The 15,725-nt window shown below is 36.9% G+C and overlaps 1 protein-coding gene across 1 annotated transcript in view; it reads left to right on the top strand.

Moving 5' to 3' along the window:
• PLCE1 (phospholipase C epsilon 1) overlaps positions 1-15,725 on the top strand; it is a 137,695-nt gene that overhangs the window by 51,894 nt on the left and 70,076 nt on the right. The window contains exon 3 of the mRNA XM_041415282.1: positions 11,668-11,959. Within this exon, the coding sequence (XP_041271216.1) occupies positions 11,668-11,959 (292 nt within the window). The remainder of the gene's footprint in view (positions 1-11,667; positions 11,960-15,725) is intronic.

Below are 15,725 nucleotides of genomic sequence, written 5' to 3'. Positions count from 1 at the left end.
CTGAACTACTGTGCTCTTATTCCTTCTCCCTTGCTCAGTCGCTCTAGTTTTTCACTCATACTCATTCTCTTAAAACAAGCATATTTACCTTAAAAAACATGTTTTAAATATGATGAAGGAATTAGAACTTTTGAGAATTGCAAAACATTAGATTATCTATTTTGTCATTTTCAGTCAAGTTAAACTGAACTGGAGATATAATTAATGAATCAATGCCCCATGTTTAGATCTTGGACTTGGCTCCATTTGGAGACAGCATCAACTTTAACTTAATAATAATGTTACCACCCTTTCATCATTTTAGCAGATTCAGATGCTAATCAAAAACTCTTTCAGTGACAGTTACTTCCATAGATTCAGCTTGATTCTAGTATACAGTTGTCTTAATGTAAGTATGGCTGTTAGTGTATATTAGGTATCTGTCATCAAAGTTGTGTCATAAAATAGAAGTATGATGTGCAAATTGAATGTGCGGTGTTCTGCAGAACAGATCTTTAAAGGCGGCAGGTGAGCACCCCAGGAAACAAGGAAAACAGGCGGTTGTTTTTTTAGGTTGCTGCATTGTGTGTTAGTTGTTCACAGTGTCTTCACATGTTTAGCTTTTCTGCACTTAGAGATGCAGCACAGTCATCCTTAGCAGCTAATGACCAGGGAAGATGAATGGTGTTGAAGGTACTGTGTTCTTGATCCCAGAAAGCAACATGAGGAAAATTGCTTCATTGTACCATCATGGATTATTGTGATCGCTTAATTTTAGCCGAAATTTTTGTTCTAAAAATTTACAAGATAGCTCTTTTTTGTTCTTTTCTTTTTGTAGGGTTGTTATTAAATGTTAATTGTGAACACTGATGAATGAAGACTCACTTTTTATCAGTAAATTATGATTAAACATGTAATTTAAAAGCTAAGTTCGAAGTATCAATATTTTCTTGTGACTTTGGGCAAGGAATTTTGCCTTTTCTATTTCTGGGTAATTTTTAAAAAAACCCCTTAAAGTGGAAAATGCCTCTTTATAGAACAGAGTTTTTTTGTTTCATGAAATCATGTTCTGTATCCTGACCTAAAAGTCTATCAAACAATTCAGTCATGAAAACTCTGAGAATTTCCTGGCCCCTAAGTACTATCCAAAATAATCTTATAATTATTCATGTGACCCTATGAACCCAACAGCTGAAGTACAAGCAAACAAATAGGCATGGGTTCAGTGTCTATAAAATTAGAAAATGAGAACTAGATTTCCTGTGCTAAGGGAAAACTTGCTCTTTTATTAGCTGTATGCCATGGGTAGGATGCATAAATTTTACAGCTGTAGTAATCTGCTTACCAGTCTTTTACTGCAATATCAGTTAAAATTGGTTATAAATGAAAGTATTTTGGGATGCAGCAAGGTTCTGTTAAACTTTACATTTATTCAATCCTTAGGTTTCTGTCTACAGATCTGAACTATAGACTATTTCTGATAGATTGGATAAGATCCACCTTTCAGTCTAAGTCCAGAATGTAAAGTACAATAAAATCCCATTATGAACAAAGACAGCTTTATTACGTGGACTTTGTGTCTGAGCTCTGGCACATTTACTCTGTGCTTGAGATCTTCTTAAGCAATTTGAGCAGTTTCTCTACTTGCAGGGATGCAGCATTACACTGTGTAAAAACAGAATTAGCCAGTTCTATGACCTTTAACCCTTACCACTGGCTCTTATGAATTTTAATATGAGAGACATGGGAATGGAACAGACTGTGTGCTTTCTGAATCAGTTATAAGTATACATATTAACGAAATATTTTTAAAGAACACTTAAGGCCAGAGTTCGGCATAAGCAGCTATAGTGAACTTTGACAAATAGATGAGATTGTAGAAAGAGGATGAGAAACCAGACTTGTAAGGGGTGGTGAGATGTGGTCTTCAACAGCCATAATTCTCAGGTTTTTCTGTTTGGTTCTAAGATGATCATGTTGACAGGAGATCTCTTAAGTGTTTTTTCCTGTACTGTATGTTACCCCTAAACCTTATTGTCAGTTTATAGTTCAGGAATATTCAACTAAGCTCATCTTTCAAACTTGTTTAAATAATCAGTTCACATGAGTGGGAATGCAGCTATTTTTAAATGTGTGAGTTCTGTGGAAGCCTTTCCTCAAATGGGAAGAATACAGTTGATACTAAGCTACAAACCCATACAGATTTCTGACTGTATCTGATGCATGCCTGGGGGTTTGTTTATTTTTTAGAGAAAATCTAGACTTGCTATTGCTCCACATACAGAATAATAGGTAAAAAAAAGATGTGGGAAGGGGGCTGTTGGATTCCTCTGCTTTGTGTGCTCGGTATTCACCTGTTTTGAATGCACCTGCCACACGTCAGTATTTCAGAAATGAAAAATATGAACATGATGCCTGTTTGAAACCTTCAGTGAACTAATCAAATTAATTTATTTTCTACCTTTGAAGAAAGCAGGCTTTCAAGGATGTATAAAATAGAGTTTTCAGTGACTTCTGTTAGAATTTCTCACAATTTCTGACTTGCATTTGGAAGATTCAGTGATCCGTTGTAACAGTAGCATCTTGTTACGCTTTGATGTACCAAAGACCTGTCTCTTATGATGAAAGGAGGAATTTAAAATGAAAATATTAATCTCTCTTGGATTGAAATTGTTTCATTATGACACATCTAATATTCTAACATCTAAATTATTTGAGTAAATTATTTCAGTCTTTCTGACAGTTTTAAGCCTAATTAGCCTATTTTACATAATGTTCATAGCTACACTAAAACTTCTGAATCAAAAATTCAACCTGCTAATCTAAATGCTTTTTATAACACACCTGTTAAGTTTTATATGAATGCTTTTTCTTTCATCAGTAAGGTGTATCAAAAGTCATTATTAAAAATATTTTTGAACAGTGGTTAAGTGTGTGGTACATTTACTTTTCTGTTAAAAACATAGTAGGTAATTTTGAAAGCTGATAACTCAAGAAATTGCACTCCACATGATCAGGTGTTCAAAGACATGACCCACTTCAGACTAGTAAAACTAGCAGCTTTTCACTAAAAATACCCCAATGTGTGCATTAGTTAGGTGGAGATTACACAGATGTTCATTTAAAATAGTAATTTAATTTATTTAGTTCTAAGGCAGCAAATTGTTCATAAATTAGATTGTTGGTGCAAGTTTGGAGGAAATAAATAAACACTCTGGAAATAAAAAGAATACTTGGCTGCACATAGAATTGACAAGGGTAGAACAAGAAACATCTAAAAGTTATAAGTCGCAAAGTACTAGAAAAGGATTAAAAAATATTTAAAACTAAGTTAGCAAGTGAACTTAGTAATAAAATAATTAATAACTGTATATATTTTCACTTGTAGCAACTGAGGTATAAATAACTGACGCAGCTGAAAGTGATGTTTTTGGCCTTTTCTAAGCTAAGATTACAGAGGTTTCTCTCACTGGCAAGAGCATTTTTTCACGTTGCTGAAAAGTGCTGTGCTCCTATTTTGTGTTCTGTGTCATCCTTTCATTTTCTCTGTAATCAACTTGAAATTTCAAGTGTTTATGAAAAAACTTTCAAATGACAATTAATGCCTTTTATCAGCCTCTGTTTTATATCTTAAGTTGATTCTTCTTAGTAGTTACTTGAATCTAAGGCATAATACCTGCCATGAAAAGCAGGATTTTCTCGGGGTGGAGATACTGTCTTAAATCTGTATGCTAATTAGATCACACTGCTTTTTCAATCTTCTTAATCTTTGAAGTTCATCTTTCCTTTTGGAAAGGGCTATTTAATACTATTACTTTACAGAAATTGAAAATAAGTAAGTAATAGCAACCAAATTTTTATCAAAAGTGAAAATGATGACTTGTTGGAAGCTTCAATCTGCTGCTACAATTTCTGGTCATAAATCCAAATCTCAAATTAATTATTTTAAAAACTGCGTAATTATTTCCTGAGGATAACGAATGAAAAAAAAGTCTCCACTAAAGACACTTGTCAGATACCAGAACTGAATAGGGATGGCTAATAGTATTTCTGAAGAATGTTGAACTGTATTTAGGGATTGCCTGTGCAAGATAGTTTGATCCTCATTAAATTCTGTTTCTGTTCTTGAAATTATCTCATCCTTAACAGGATGCAATTCATAAGAAATACTGGCTGGTGAGGTAATGCACATTCTGTAATTGCAATTGAAGCCGTAGAAAGTTCACAGAACATCATTTAATGAATATTAGTGTTTGGGCACATCTGTGCTTGATCGCTCTTTTGGCAGCCTTCCAGCTGCCATTGACACTGATTTCCATGTTCCCAGGGTCAGCTCATCTGTTTTCTATGTGTCCTCTGCTGCTTTGGGCCGCATTGCCATTTAAAACTTACTGTGTAGAACTGAATACTCAACAAAACTTGCTGTTGAGTAAGTGAGCATTGTTGCTCTGTACCACGATACTCTTGTCTTGAGCTCTGTGCTGACATTCTGTGTACATCTTCCTCATCCTTGAAGAGGGCACAAAAGTTGGAAAGGTTTTTGAGAGCAGACATTGGAAAAAGGATATTGTCAAGACAGCTGCTGGAAGGGTATCCACAGTGTTTCTTCTAAATTGCTAGAACCTGAAGATCATTTGCAGAAAAGGAAAATATCTGGGTCTCCCACAGCAACTGCATCACTGGATGTTAGAAAAGCTATGTGAGTATATAGAAAAAGCATTCTCCTATGATGAAGAGATGCCTGAATACCTTTATTTCGTTCTTGTGATGTGTTCTTTCCTTCATGTGTGTAAGGGGACTGGACAGGCTCCAATGCATGCACCTCCTCTGCGAGTTTTATGTGCCCTACCCCAGGGAGGGCAGCTTCTGTTTGAACTGGGAGATTTGTTGCTACTATAAGGAGAAGGTGATAGTATATGCTAAGCTGTATCTTGGCATCATGTCCAGTTCTCCCACCCCTCACCCGTTCCTGGGCAGTGAGGGAATAAAGTATGGTGTTTGCTTTTATTCACTGCAGCATTGCAAATGATGCAGGGTGCTGCTGCAGCAGACAAACCTTGCTGGTTTTGCATTCTCAAAGCAGTTCCTGTTTTTCTTCTTTATAGTGTCCCAGACAAAAGGTGAGCAACACCTGTGAGCAGCACAAGCCTGCACATGCCTTATAGTAAATAGCATGTTTGTCAAGTACTGGGTGAAACTGTAGTGGTACTGATTACTGTGTGTATGCATTTAGAGGAACAGCTTTCTCCCTGCCTCTGTCCCCCACTCCCCAAGACAACATAGCATTCCTTGTGTGTTATGAAGTACACTTTAGATTATACCATGACACTGTATCCTCTTACTGTCTTTCTTATTTTTTAAAATACAGTACAGTGTTTCAGCAATCTAGGGATATTTTAAGGAACTTTTCCATTACAAAAACTAGCAACTCAGCAGGCAAGTTATTACATTTCAGCACTGTGTGAAAAAACATAGAAAGCAAGATATGAACAAGTTAAGATATAGACAGCACTGTTAATCCCTGCCATTTTTTCAGGTTTTGCTGAATTGCATATATTTCATTGTGAATATGTGTCTATAGCTCCCGCCTTCTTGCTGATTAGTTGTCAAAATAGCCCTTTACTGCTATTTCTTGAGCACAAATGCAAACCTGCACCAAATGGCTGTGTTTCAGCAAAACCTTCAGGTGGTGGTAGTTCTTGTGTTGGTAAAGCTGCAGGCAGGCCAGGTGGCAGGTGCCATTGTGGAATCTGCTGTCAGTTCTGCTTGGCGGGGCAGTTGTTGGCTCACCAAGCCACCTGAAGGGTGATGTTCAAATGCATCTCCAAAAGCTGTTTGAGTATGAAGAAAGACATCATAATATGTAACCCTTTATTGCATTTTATTTTATTTTAATCTGGTCTGGGGTGGCTGTTTGTACTTTGAGAATGTTGTCAAATGTTGTTTGAGAATGTTAGCCAAAAATGTTGGATTGTGAGATGCTGGGAGAGGATCTGTGAGTTTGATGCCAGCTTGCAAAACTGCCAGATAGTTGTTTTCATGTTTGCCACAGGGAGAAACTGCAATAGAATGTCATGACAAACAACAAGTCACAGAAGCTTGGGAGAGATAGTTGTCCTGGTTTCAGGTAGGGTGAAGCTTTCTTCTTAGTAGCTGTTGCAGAGGATTTGGAATGGGAATGGTGTTTCATCTCCTGCTGGGCTGGACAGTCAAGAGTCTCACAAATTTCAGTGGTGCTACAACTTAGAAAAGCTTACAGTTGAGTGTTTGCATTCATCCACATCATCTGGAATAATAAGTTGGGAGTGGAATTTAGTTAACCACAGGTTTTATCATAAACCTTGCCCTACTTGTTCTTGTAAATATCAGAACTCAGTTAGACACATAGCCAAAAATTTCATCAGCTGTCCTGGTGTGTGCTTATTTGGTTACAGGCTGCTGAGTACCACCAAGAAGTTAATGTTCTAACAGTTCAAATGTCTGACTTTTGTACTCCAAACACTGAAAACCACTTACCAAAATGTCCAGTTTCTTGAAAGGATTTCTGAAGGCCTCACCTATTGAGAAATAGTCCTGACAGAGCAGACCTTTCAGCTGTTCACAGCATCCTCTTTGTCAAGCATGGTAAAATCCGTTGGCTTTGAACAACCTGCGCAATTGTTTGAGACAGGGCTCTGGCATGTCCTCTTGAGAATGTCATGTACATAGTAGGAACAAAGACAAACATATACACTATTCTAGGGATAACAAAAAATGCATTCAGTGTTTAATGTATTTCAGTTCTTATAATTGATACACAATCAGAAATTGTTACAAGACGTTGATATTTTAGAAAGACCTTGAATTAAAGATTTGTACTTCAGCAATGATCTTGAAATGTCATGAACTAATCAGTCGGGGTATGGTCATAACCTGGATGAGATAAAGCTGAGAAAATCCAGTGTACTTCAGAAATTAACTGTCAGCAGTACCTATTTTTACATTTTTTACTAATATATGCTCCGAAGTGTTATGCTGGAGTACCATTTTGGAAGACATAAAACTGAAATATTGACCAATTATGCATTAATGCCTCATTCACCCAAGTTCACTTTGCATATTAGTTTCTTTCTGACAAAGGTGGTTTTTTTAATAGCAGACTGTGCTTGTATTCCATGCTATAGATAGTCAAATTAGATGGTAGAATAAATACATGTAAAACTAATTGGAATGGTCCTTGGTCATGACTTCCAAGAGATCACTGTTAACTTCTTTTGACCAATTTTAATAAGGGTTTTCTTCTGAAAAAGCTGCAAGGCCAAAATGAAAAATCATCCACAGAATTTCCTCACTTTAATGTAATTTTTCTTGGAACAGAACAAATTTGAAAAGAGGAGCATTTCCTGTGCTGTTAATTGTGTTTTAGGCTTATATGTTCTGTAAAACCTTTGTGTTTTCAAAGGAAATATTAAAATGATCTTCAACACATACTGTCCTGAGAGTTACTGCTTGTTAATATACCACTATAGCTTAGAGGCATTTAAAAATGCTTTAAAAGTGTGCAACAAATGAAGGCAGGCTGCTGTCAGCAGCCCTCCATCATAGAAATGCGCTGTAGGTGAACAGCCAGGAAATCAGACTGAAATGTGTCGTAACGGCTGAACATACACACTCCTCCTACATTTCAGTATTTCATCTTGATTATTCAGGATATCTTGATAGATGTGTTTAGAGAGTGTTTAGACAGATGCAGTAAAGTATTAAAACCTCATTATCCTATTGTCTCATATTTTTACGGTGTAGTAGCAGTAAGCATAATTTTTTATGACTATTCTTTGCAATGAAATTCTTGGGTACACATATTCTTCTGTACATATTCTGCTGCCTAATAAATGGGACATTTTTAGTCAGTTCATAATTCCAGTTTCTGGGTTTGAAAAGCACAACAGCAGCTAGATATTTGAGAATATGCCTCCAAGTTCTAAGCTAAATATCTGAGGCAGAAAAAATAAGAAAAGAGAAACAAAAAAAGACTACAGGAAGAGATATACATGTAAGTTTAAGTAAGAAATCACAATTATTTTTTATGAACTTCTATATCTGATATTTCCAGTACAGCAGTACCCATGAACTCCGGCTTCATTTTGGGGGAATATGTGTCATAAACTGGGCAGTAAGTGCCTGCAGTGTTTAGGTTTCTGCCATTTCTACACAGTAAAGCTATAGTAGTGTTATGGAGAAAAGGATATACTGCAATTTGCAATTCCATGATGATTAAACAGAACAAAAAAAAAGATTGCAAGGGAAAACTAAGGAGTAGTTTCAAGGTTAACATAAGTTGCTTGTTCTTGTAGTTATTTTTAAAGATATTTTTAATATCTTGGCAAAATATGTCTGTCGTCACTGTACGAAAGTTTTATTGCCTGAAGGTTATCAATAAGTTAACTTGCAGATACCATTTTAAGTTACTAGAAGCAAAACTGAGGGGCTTTTAAAAGTAAAGTTTTGATGATTTATTGCATACATTATTAAGAGGTGAATAATCTATTTTGTTTCTGTGCATTTTCCAAGTATGGACTTGGTTGTAAAGCTGCAAGGATGGAATTCTGTCTGAATTTAGTCTTTATTTTAATGCTAATTTTCATTTTTGAGTTGGAGGACAATTTTCCCCTGTAGAAATCAGATGTATTGTATGTTGCAAGTAATTTTTATTTTCCTTTTACTTACCATTAAAATCTCCTTAAAAAAGAGAAGAAAGTAAAAATCTATTGAAGCCATATTATACTTTTATTGGAATAGTATATGGAGTTTCCTGTTTTGTCTTGTTTCTTATTTTAAAAGTGTTGTGTGCTCATTACAGAATGTTTAATACTGCAGCATTTTCAGAGTCAGGTACTGTCCTGAGTTTCTTGTGAATTACTGCTTTATATGCATTAAGTGAGACATGGCAACATCAGACTGCAGATGGTTTTGAAATCTTGAATTTGATATGTAAGGCGAAAGTGAGGCTTTGTTTCTTGATAGGTAGCTTTCAATTCTTGTGAATTACTGCTTTATATGCATTAAGTGAGACATGGCAACATCAGACTGCAGATGGTTTTGAAATCTTGAATTTGATATGTAAGGCGAAAGTGTTTCTTGATAGGTAGCTTTCAGTTTAGTGTTGCGTCTTGCTCTTTTTGGTTCACATTCATTTTTAATTACATTAGTCATTCTTTGGTAATGGCATGGATCAATAGGATCTGGATTCTGCCAGGATGAGCTGTAAACTCTGGCTTGGAATAAAGTTCTTTGTCTTCCAGGCAAGATTAAGTTTCCCAGTTGTCTGGTGCAATCTATCTGAAAGGTGGTTTCTCCTATCAGTTACCTGAGGGATTTGTTGCTATTCTGATTGTTTCAGCTCTTTTCAGGGGCTGACAAGTATACACATTGTAAGTCTGTATTTTTTCGTAACCTCATCTGTGTGCAGCAGAAGTAACACACTCAGAACTTCAACACATCAAAACAAACAGAATTTGAAAATGTTATGTGATGTGCAAACTCTTTGGAGACAGCTAGTGCCCCGAAGTCTACTTTGCACAGAAGAGATTAACACCATTATTCTATGTATAATCTCTCCAGCAAAACACTGTCGCCTATTTCTGTCAACAAATGGTTTCTTTGCTTTGGCAGCTGAAAGAAATTTTAGTTGTGTAGGCAACAGAACGTGCCTTTATAAGTTGCAGAACCCAATTTAAAAAATATTTTGGATGGTAACTGCAGTTTTGAGAAGTTAAATTGTATTCATTAGCTAAACATTTTTTTAAAACAAACTAAAAAGACTAATTGTGTCTGCTGTGTGTAACACACTCATAGTCCACACATTTACTACTTCACAGTACACCTTTTGAAAAGGTGCTTGCAGACAGTTAGCTAAATAAAAGGTCTACACACATCCCTTCCAGGTTAGACACACTTTAAGAGCATGTTTTCTTTCTGAATTAAGGCGATGATGTGTCTATACTGACAGTCTAAAAGGCTTTGAAACTGCCAGATGGCAAAGAAAAGAAGATAAAGATGCAGGTGTACTATTTCTAGAAACCTCAGACCAAACAAATTTTGGAAAATCTGCAGGGAGAGGGGGAAAAATATAAATGCCACAGCATTTCATGCCGTAGGGTAGCGCATCATGGTGTAGTGAATCACAGAAGCTATCTTTTAAAGGGGTTGAGTTTTATATAACCATGGTCAACATGTGAACATTTCTTTTTTTTTCATAAATATGTCAGTGTTCTTTTTCAGATCACTGAATTACATTACTGGTTAATGAATTATTATATTTTTAATATAAAATCTTACAGTTTTCCCCCAAACGTGGCTATTACAAAAATTAAAGCTAAGATAACAAATATCTACTTAATATATTAGATTGTATTTGATTTTCTTCAATTTGTTTACACGGATGAAGGAACCACATCATTGTTTACCTGTTCTGTTAGTGGAGGGTCAGATCCCTCATGGAGCAGGGAGTTGGATCCCTCCTCACTGCCCTGGCAGGGTAAATGCCAGGCTCAGGGCAGAAGTGGATGGGTGTGAGATGCCTGTGCCAGGGCCACTTCCCTCCCTGGATCCGTGGCTGGGCACGTGTGTGTCCCGTGGGCAGGGTGCCGCTGCCTCTGACACGTGGCGTGCACAGGCTGTGCAAACAGGTTCTTATCATTTGACTGAGCACATGTGTGCTTGCTTTGTAGGACTGGCTGCAGTTTCTGCCATGTTGACGGATAGCTGTGTTTTGTTTATATGTGGGAAAGGATGGCAACAAGACAGAAGGCGTTAATTGAAAAAAACTGTCATGAAGCCATCAGCTTGTTTCTTCTGCACATCTATGACTGGTGCGGAACAATCTCATGAAAATTGTCTCAGCACCTGTCCTGGTGACAGTTATGCTGATCTTTCCCTGTGTTAATTTTTAGTTTACACTTTGTAATTAAGAAGCACAGATCATTGAAACAAATTATTAATGTTAATCAGTAAGTCAGCATGCAAGAATGCAAAGAATCAAGTCTCCCCTTGTATACTAAATGAAGAGATTTCTTCCAGATTCTTGCTTTGATCATTAGGTTCTTTTAAATAAGCAAACATTACTTAGTTGCTAAGCCACAGACTGAAGTTCATTAGTGTGTTATCACAAATATTGGAAAAAGAGTACAAACCCAATATAAGATAGAAGACCTGTGCGTAGGCTGGAAGTAATGCAATAAATGTGACACCGGAACATTTTGAAAGAGGGTTCAGGGTGATTAAAACCATTTCTGTTTGCAAAACCCCGCCTACTCAGCCAGAAAAAGTGCCAACCCTGAGTTGATCTGTTTTTTTCTGCTACTGAGATCTCTAAGGTTTTCAGGAAGTACAACAGATCTAACAGTATTATAAAAAATTGTGTTCAAATTCTGTATTTTAAATGTTGATGAGGTATATTGATGTGGGTTTTTTTTAGTCTAATGGTTATCTTTAGAATGCTTTTAAACATAGATTAAAGCCAGAATGACTTCTTACTTAAATATCCTGTTTGGGAGCCTGACCCAAAATCCTAACAAACCCGTTTTGGATAAGTAGATATTGCAGGTCGTTGAACTTCACAAGAAGTCGTGGTCATTTGGAATTGTTTTATATTCAGTATGTTATGCTAAGCAAATGAACTAACAGTCCATGCTTTTGCATTCTCCACAGATCTTCAGTACAGTGAGAGAAGAAGAGGGAGGAGCAAAATATATTTTTGAATATATTCCTCATCTTCTGAGGAAGCTCCCAACATCTGTTACAGACTGTATATACAAAGGAGATGGTTTTTGTGTAAAACCATGTGTAACAGGTGCTTGCTGTCAATATCGTGCCACTTTACAGAGGACTGCACTCTCTAACTATATAACTGGTGCTTTACTAGAAGCAACTACATCATTAGGAGCAAGAAGTGGTCTTTTAAATATCTTTGGAGGATCAACTGGAAGAACAATGCTTAAAGGTAATGATTTTTTTTTTATCTCTGTCCACTTAAAGTATAGGATGAGTTGCAAAATTATTAATACTGTATAGTATTCTGTAGTTTATATACTCATGCATGAAGTTAACAGATAAAAAAGGTTTTATGTTTTCAAATATTTTTCCTTTGCAGTCATTATGTGTCATAATGAATAGCCATCTTAGCTTAATAAAGTAAAAACACAGCAAAACTGAAAAGACTTGTATTACAAAACCTTTTCAGGTTTGTTTCTTGTTTGAATCTTTTCTGCCTGCATCCAAATTTAATGCATAAGCCATTGTTTTTGGGGTGTTCCCATATGTAGTATTTCTCATTTACCAAGTGCTCCTGCTCATGGGCTGACTTGGTTCACAACTAGAGAAAGGAGTGTATGATCTACTTGGTTATTATTGTTGTCATTATACAAGTAGCTGTCAGCATAGCACTGTATTGTGAAGTGCTTCATTACTGATTTATTTTTGGTCTTCTCTTGGGTCCATCATCTTTGTAGTATTGGATCATTTCAAATAACATGGGTACTGTCTATGGAAAATGCCTGTTGGAAAATGGATGTTGCATACCAAACTTCCATGCTGATAATATTTGTATGTAATAATATCCTTAATGTGATTTAGTTTAGTCTGTTTTGGAAGCTAAAGAAAGCCTTCTTAGTACAAATTCTGTGCTTTAAAATACGATTTTGTACAGAACAGTACTTATATTATTGATTAATTTTTAATTCATGCCCAGAATATTTCATAAGTTACTCAAGCATTTAGAGATCTGTCATCATCGACAAACCATAACAAAAGGATGTAGTATCTCACTCATATCATGGCAGAAGTGATGCATGGTGATATTATGGCTTGCCCAAAATTTTACAGAAATATGACAAAATAAATCCAAAACCAGTGCAGTTCCTTAACTAATGCAGATACTGACTTCATTTCTAAGGGACAAATAATGGTATAGTTTATGCTCATATATGGCTGTCTTATTTTTATCCCAAGAAGTGGCCCTTTCTTGTTTTAATTCTAGGTGAATCAAAGGGTAGAGAGAAGAATAACAGGTACAGATGGCAGACTTTTTGCATTTGAATGAATTTCAGTAGTACCTTGAGCAGCATTACTGAGCTTCATGTACCATCATTGTCTGTGAGCGACAATGATATATGTACAGTATAGTGCCCAATTTTGGTAGGGTTTTCCATTTTATTTTGTTTGGTTTTTATTTGTTCTGGGGAGATGAGTGCTTTAGGAAAATAAACAGGGATATTTCTGGATAGCTTGGAAATCAAGATTAGAAGAACTGAGCCGTGTGCTTCAGAGCTGAGTTCTGAAACTGAAGCAGCAGCAATAGTTAGCTCAGGCCCACCGAGCTGCTGATCTTGTGCTACATCTTTTTATGGAGCCTGAGCTAGTGAGTACACTTGTGTGCTCTGTGTACTCCATGTACCAGCACACTTTGCACTAGTTTGGGAGTATCTATGGAGACAGTATTACGTGGTGTATGTTGTTGGATTCTGAGCCAAAGGATGTAAGACATTAAAAAAAAGCCAAGATTTTGAACTCGGTTTGCAATTCCACTGATAGCCTGTGTAGATAGTAGAGACTGGATTTACTGTAGTGGTCTAGGCATGATTTACTGTGCTAGTCTCTGGTGAGGAAGAGGTGTGCTGCATCTTTAGCATATTGACATTTTCTGGATGTGGAAGCTTCCTGTTCATGTATATTGTGATGGTGTATTATATCTGAGAAATTGTAAGAATCCTCTCTAAAACATTTATGTGGAGTGTTACCTGGTGATGTGACCAAGTCATTTGCATTAGCAAGGAACCCAACTGTATTCTGAATTCAGAGCTCTGGTTATCATTCATGGATGTGTATCTTTTGAGAAATTGTTCTGTCTGTACAGATTGATAAGAAGGTTATTTTCGTCTGTCCAGCATCCTCTGTATGGCTGGATTTGACCTCAATAAGCTAACCTCTTCTAAACCTGAGAAATTTTAATTCACATCAATAACTGTCATCAAATGAGATGGAGTATTTGTCATAGGATACAGAATGTCAAGGGAATGCTTCTCTCAGTAGTTGTTTGCAGGCATTGAAAAGGAAATATATTGATCCTGTTGTGGTTTAATAGCTTCTGTTGTTTAACCCTGCTTAAGTAGCACCTTGCTGCCACTCACTCCCCTAGAATGAGCTGGGAAGAGACTCAGAAGGGTGACAGTGCAAAAATTCATTGAAAGATTCAGTTGAAGAGAACTTAATAGATAAAGTAAAAGCTGTGTTTGCAAGCAAAGCAAAATAAAGAAGTAATTCAATACCTGCAGCCAGCAGGCAGGTGTTTAGTCCTTTCCATGAAAGCAGGGCTCTGTCACATATAATGACTTTTTGGAAACTCCGAATCGGTTGTCAACTAAAGAGTAAATATACTGCACTTCACATGATTTTCAAGACAGTTCTTAAAAAGCTTCCAAAGCAGAAGTAAATTTGTTTAATAGAACCAATCCATATCATGAAGTCTTGAAAAGATCTCAATGGCTGTTGAATTTGTGTTTGGAGAGCCTTTTCTGGACTAAACAGCATTCCACTACTTTCAAAATGCTTGCAATTTTTGGAGACAAAGTTCGGCACTCTCTTGCACAGTATGTTTAAAGAGGAGCCCATTACTTTAATGGGGAGTGTGTTCATGATTCAAAAGGAGGACTTCTCAAAAAATTTATTCTCTCTTTTGTAAGGGCTTTTATGTAATATCTGCCCAGGAAATAGGGATCCTGCAAACAGGAAGTTCCTAGTACTGGGATGCCTCCTGGGTTTGTGTCTCCCTAGCACCAAGCACTTAGTTCTTTGTGTTCAGTCCTTCAGGGGTTACTTGGTGACCTGAGCAATGAACCTTGCAGTCACAAGCAGTCCAACTCCAGGGAATACTTTCTAAGGTTTTGCTTGGTAGCTAAGGACCTTAAATGCTCTGAGTCCCCAGGGCTGGGATGGTTTTGTGGGCAGATCAGCCAGTGTTGTTAGTTCCACAGAAGGCTTCCAAACATACCAGACCTTCTAAGCCAGAATTCCCAGTCACGTGGATCTGAGACTGAGAGTTTACAAAAACTCAAGCAGGGCCTGCTGTGTAGGAGAGTCATGTCTCAGGCCTGGAGCAGGATGCCTGCGCACTTCGTTCTCAGATGGCTCTCAGGGCTCTCAGGCTCCCGACTGAGGGGCTGCCACTCTGCTCCCGGTAGTGCAGGGATAGTCTGAGACTGGGCTCCCGGGAACCACAGATGCCTGGAGTTCCCACAGCTGCTCAGTGACATTCACATCCTTGTCAGCATCTTTGTTGCTCCAGAGAACATAATTTTCACATATGAACACTTGAAGACATTTAGGCTGCACTGTTTTAGTACCTCTCTATGTAACCCAGTTTTTGGTTAGTAAAAATTGTGTCTTTCAATGGTATTTGGATTTAAGCCAGGTTTTTTTCCTGTAGAAAGGAAATCCTGCTTCTCAGCCTGTTCTGTTTCTTACAAATTGATTGTTACAGAAGTTTGCTCATAGTTGTGAACTTCCACTGGAGTCATATTTGAAGGGCCAGTCATTGTCATAGTTCATATGGTGTTGACATTTTTATGCAGAAAGTGAAAAAAGTTGTGTCTTTCTTAAAGAAGGAACTAGAGTATGTGAAAATGTCTGTACTTCACATTTGATAGAGTTATTGTTTGAAAGAAACATGTACACTTCCCCCCCCCCCACCATTTTTTCTCTTTTGATTCTTA

Source organism: Onychostruthus taczanowskii, unplaced genomic scaffold (genome assembly GCF_017590055.1).
Source record: "Onychostruthus taczanowskii isolate IOZ18803 unplaced genomic scaffold, ASM1759005v1 scaffold5, whole genome shotgun sequence".
Taxonomy (NCBI): Eukaryota; Metazoa; Chordata; class Aves; order Passeriformes; family Passeridae; genus Onychostruthus; species Onychostruthus taczanowskii.
Note: the sequence above shows the minus strand (reverse complement) of the source record. Positions and strands in the feature narration are given on the sequence as shown.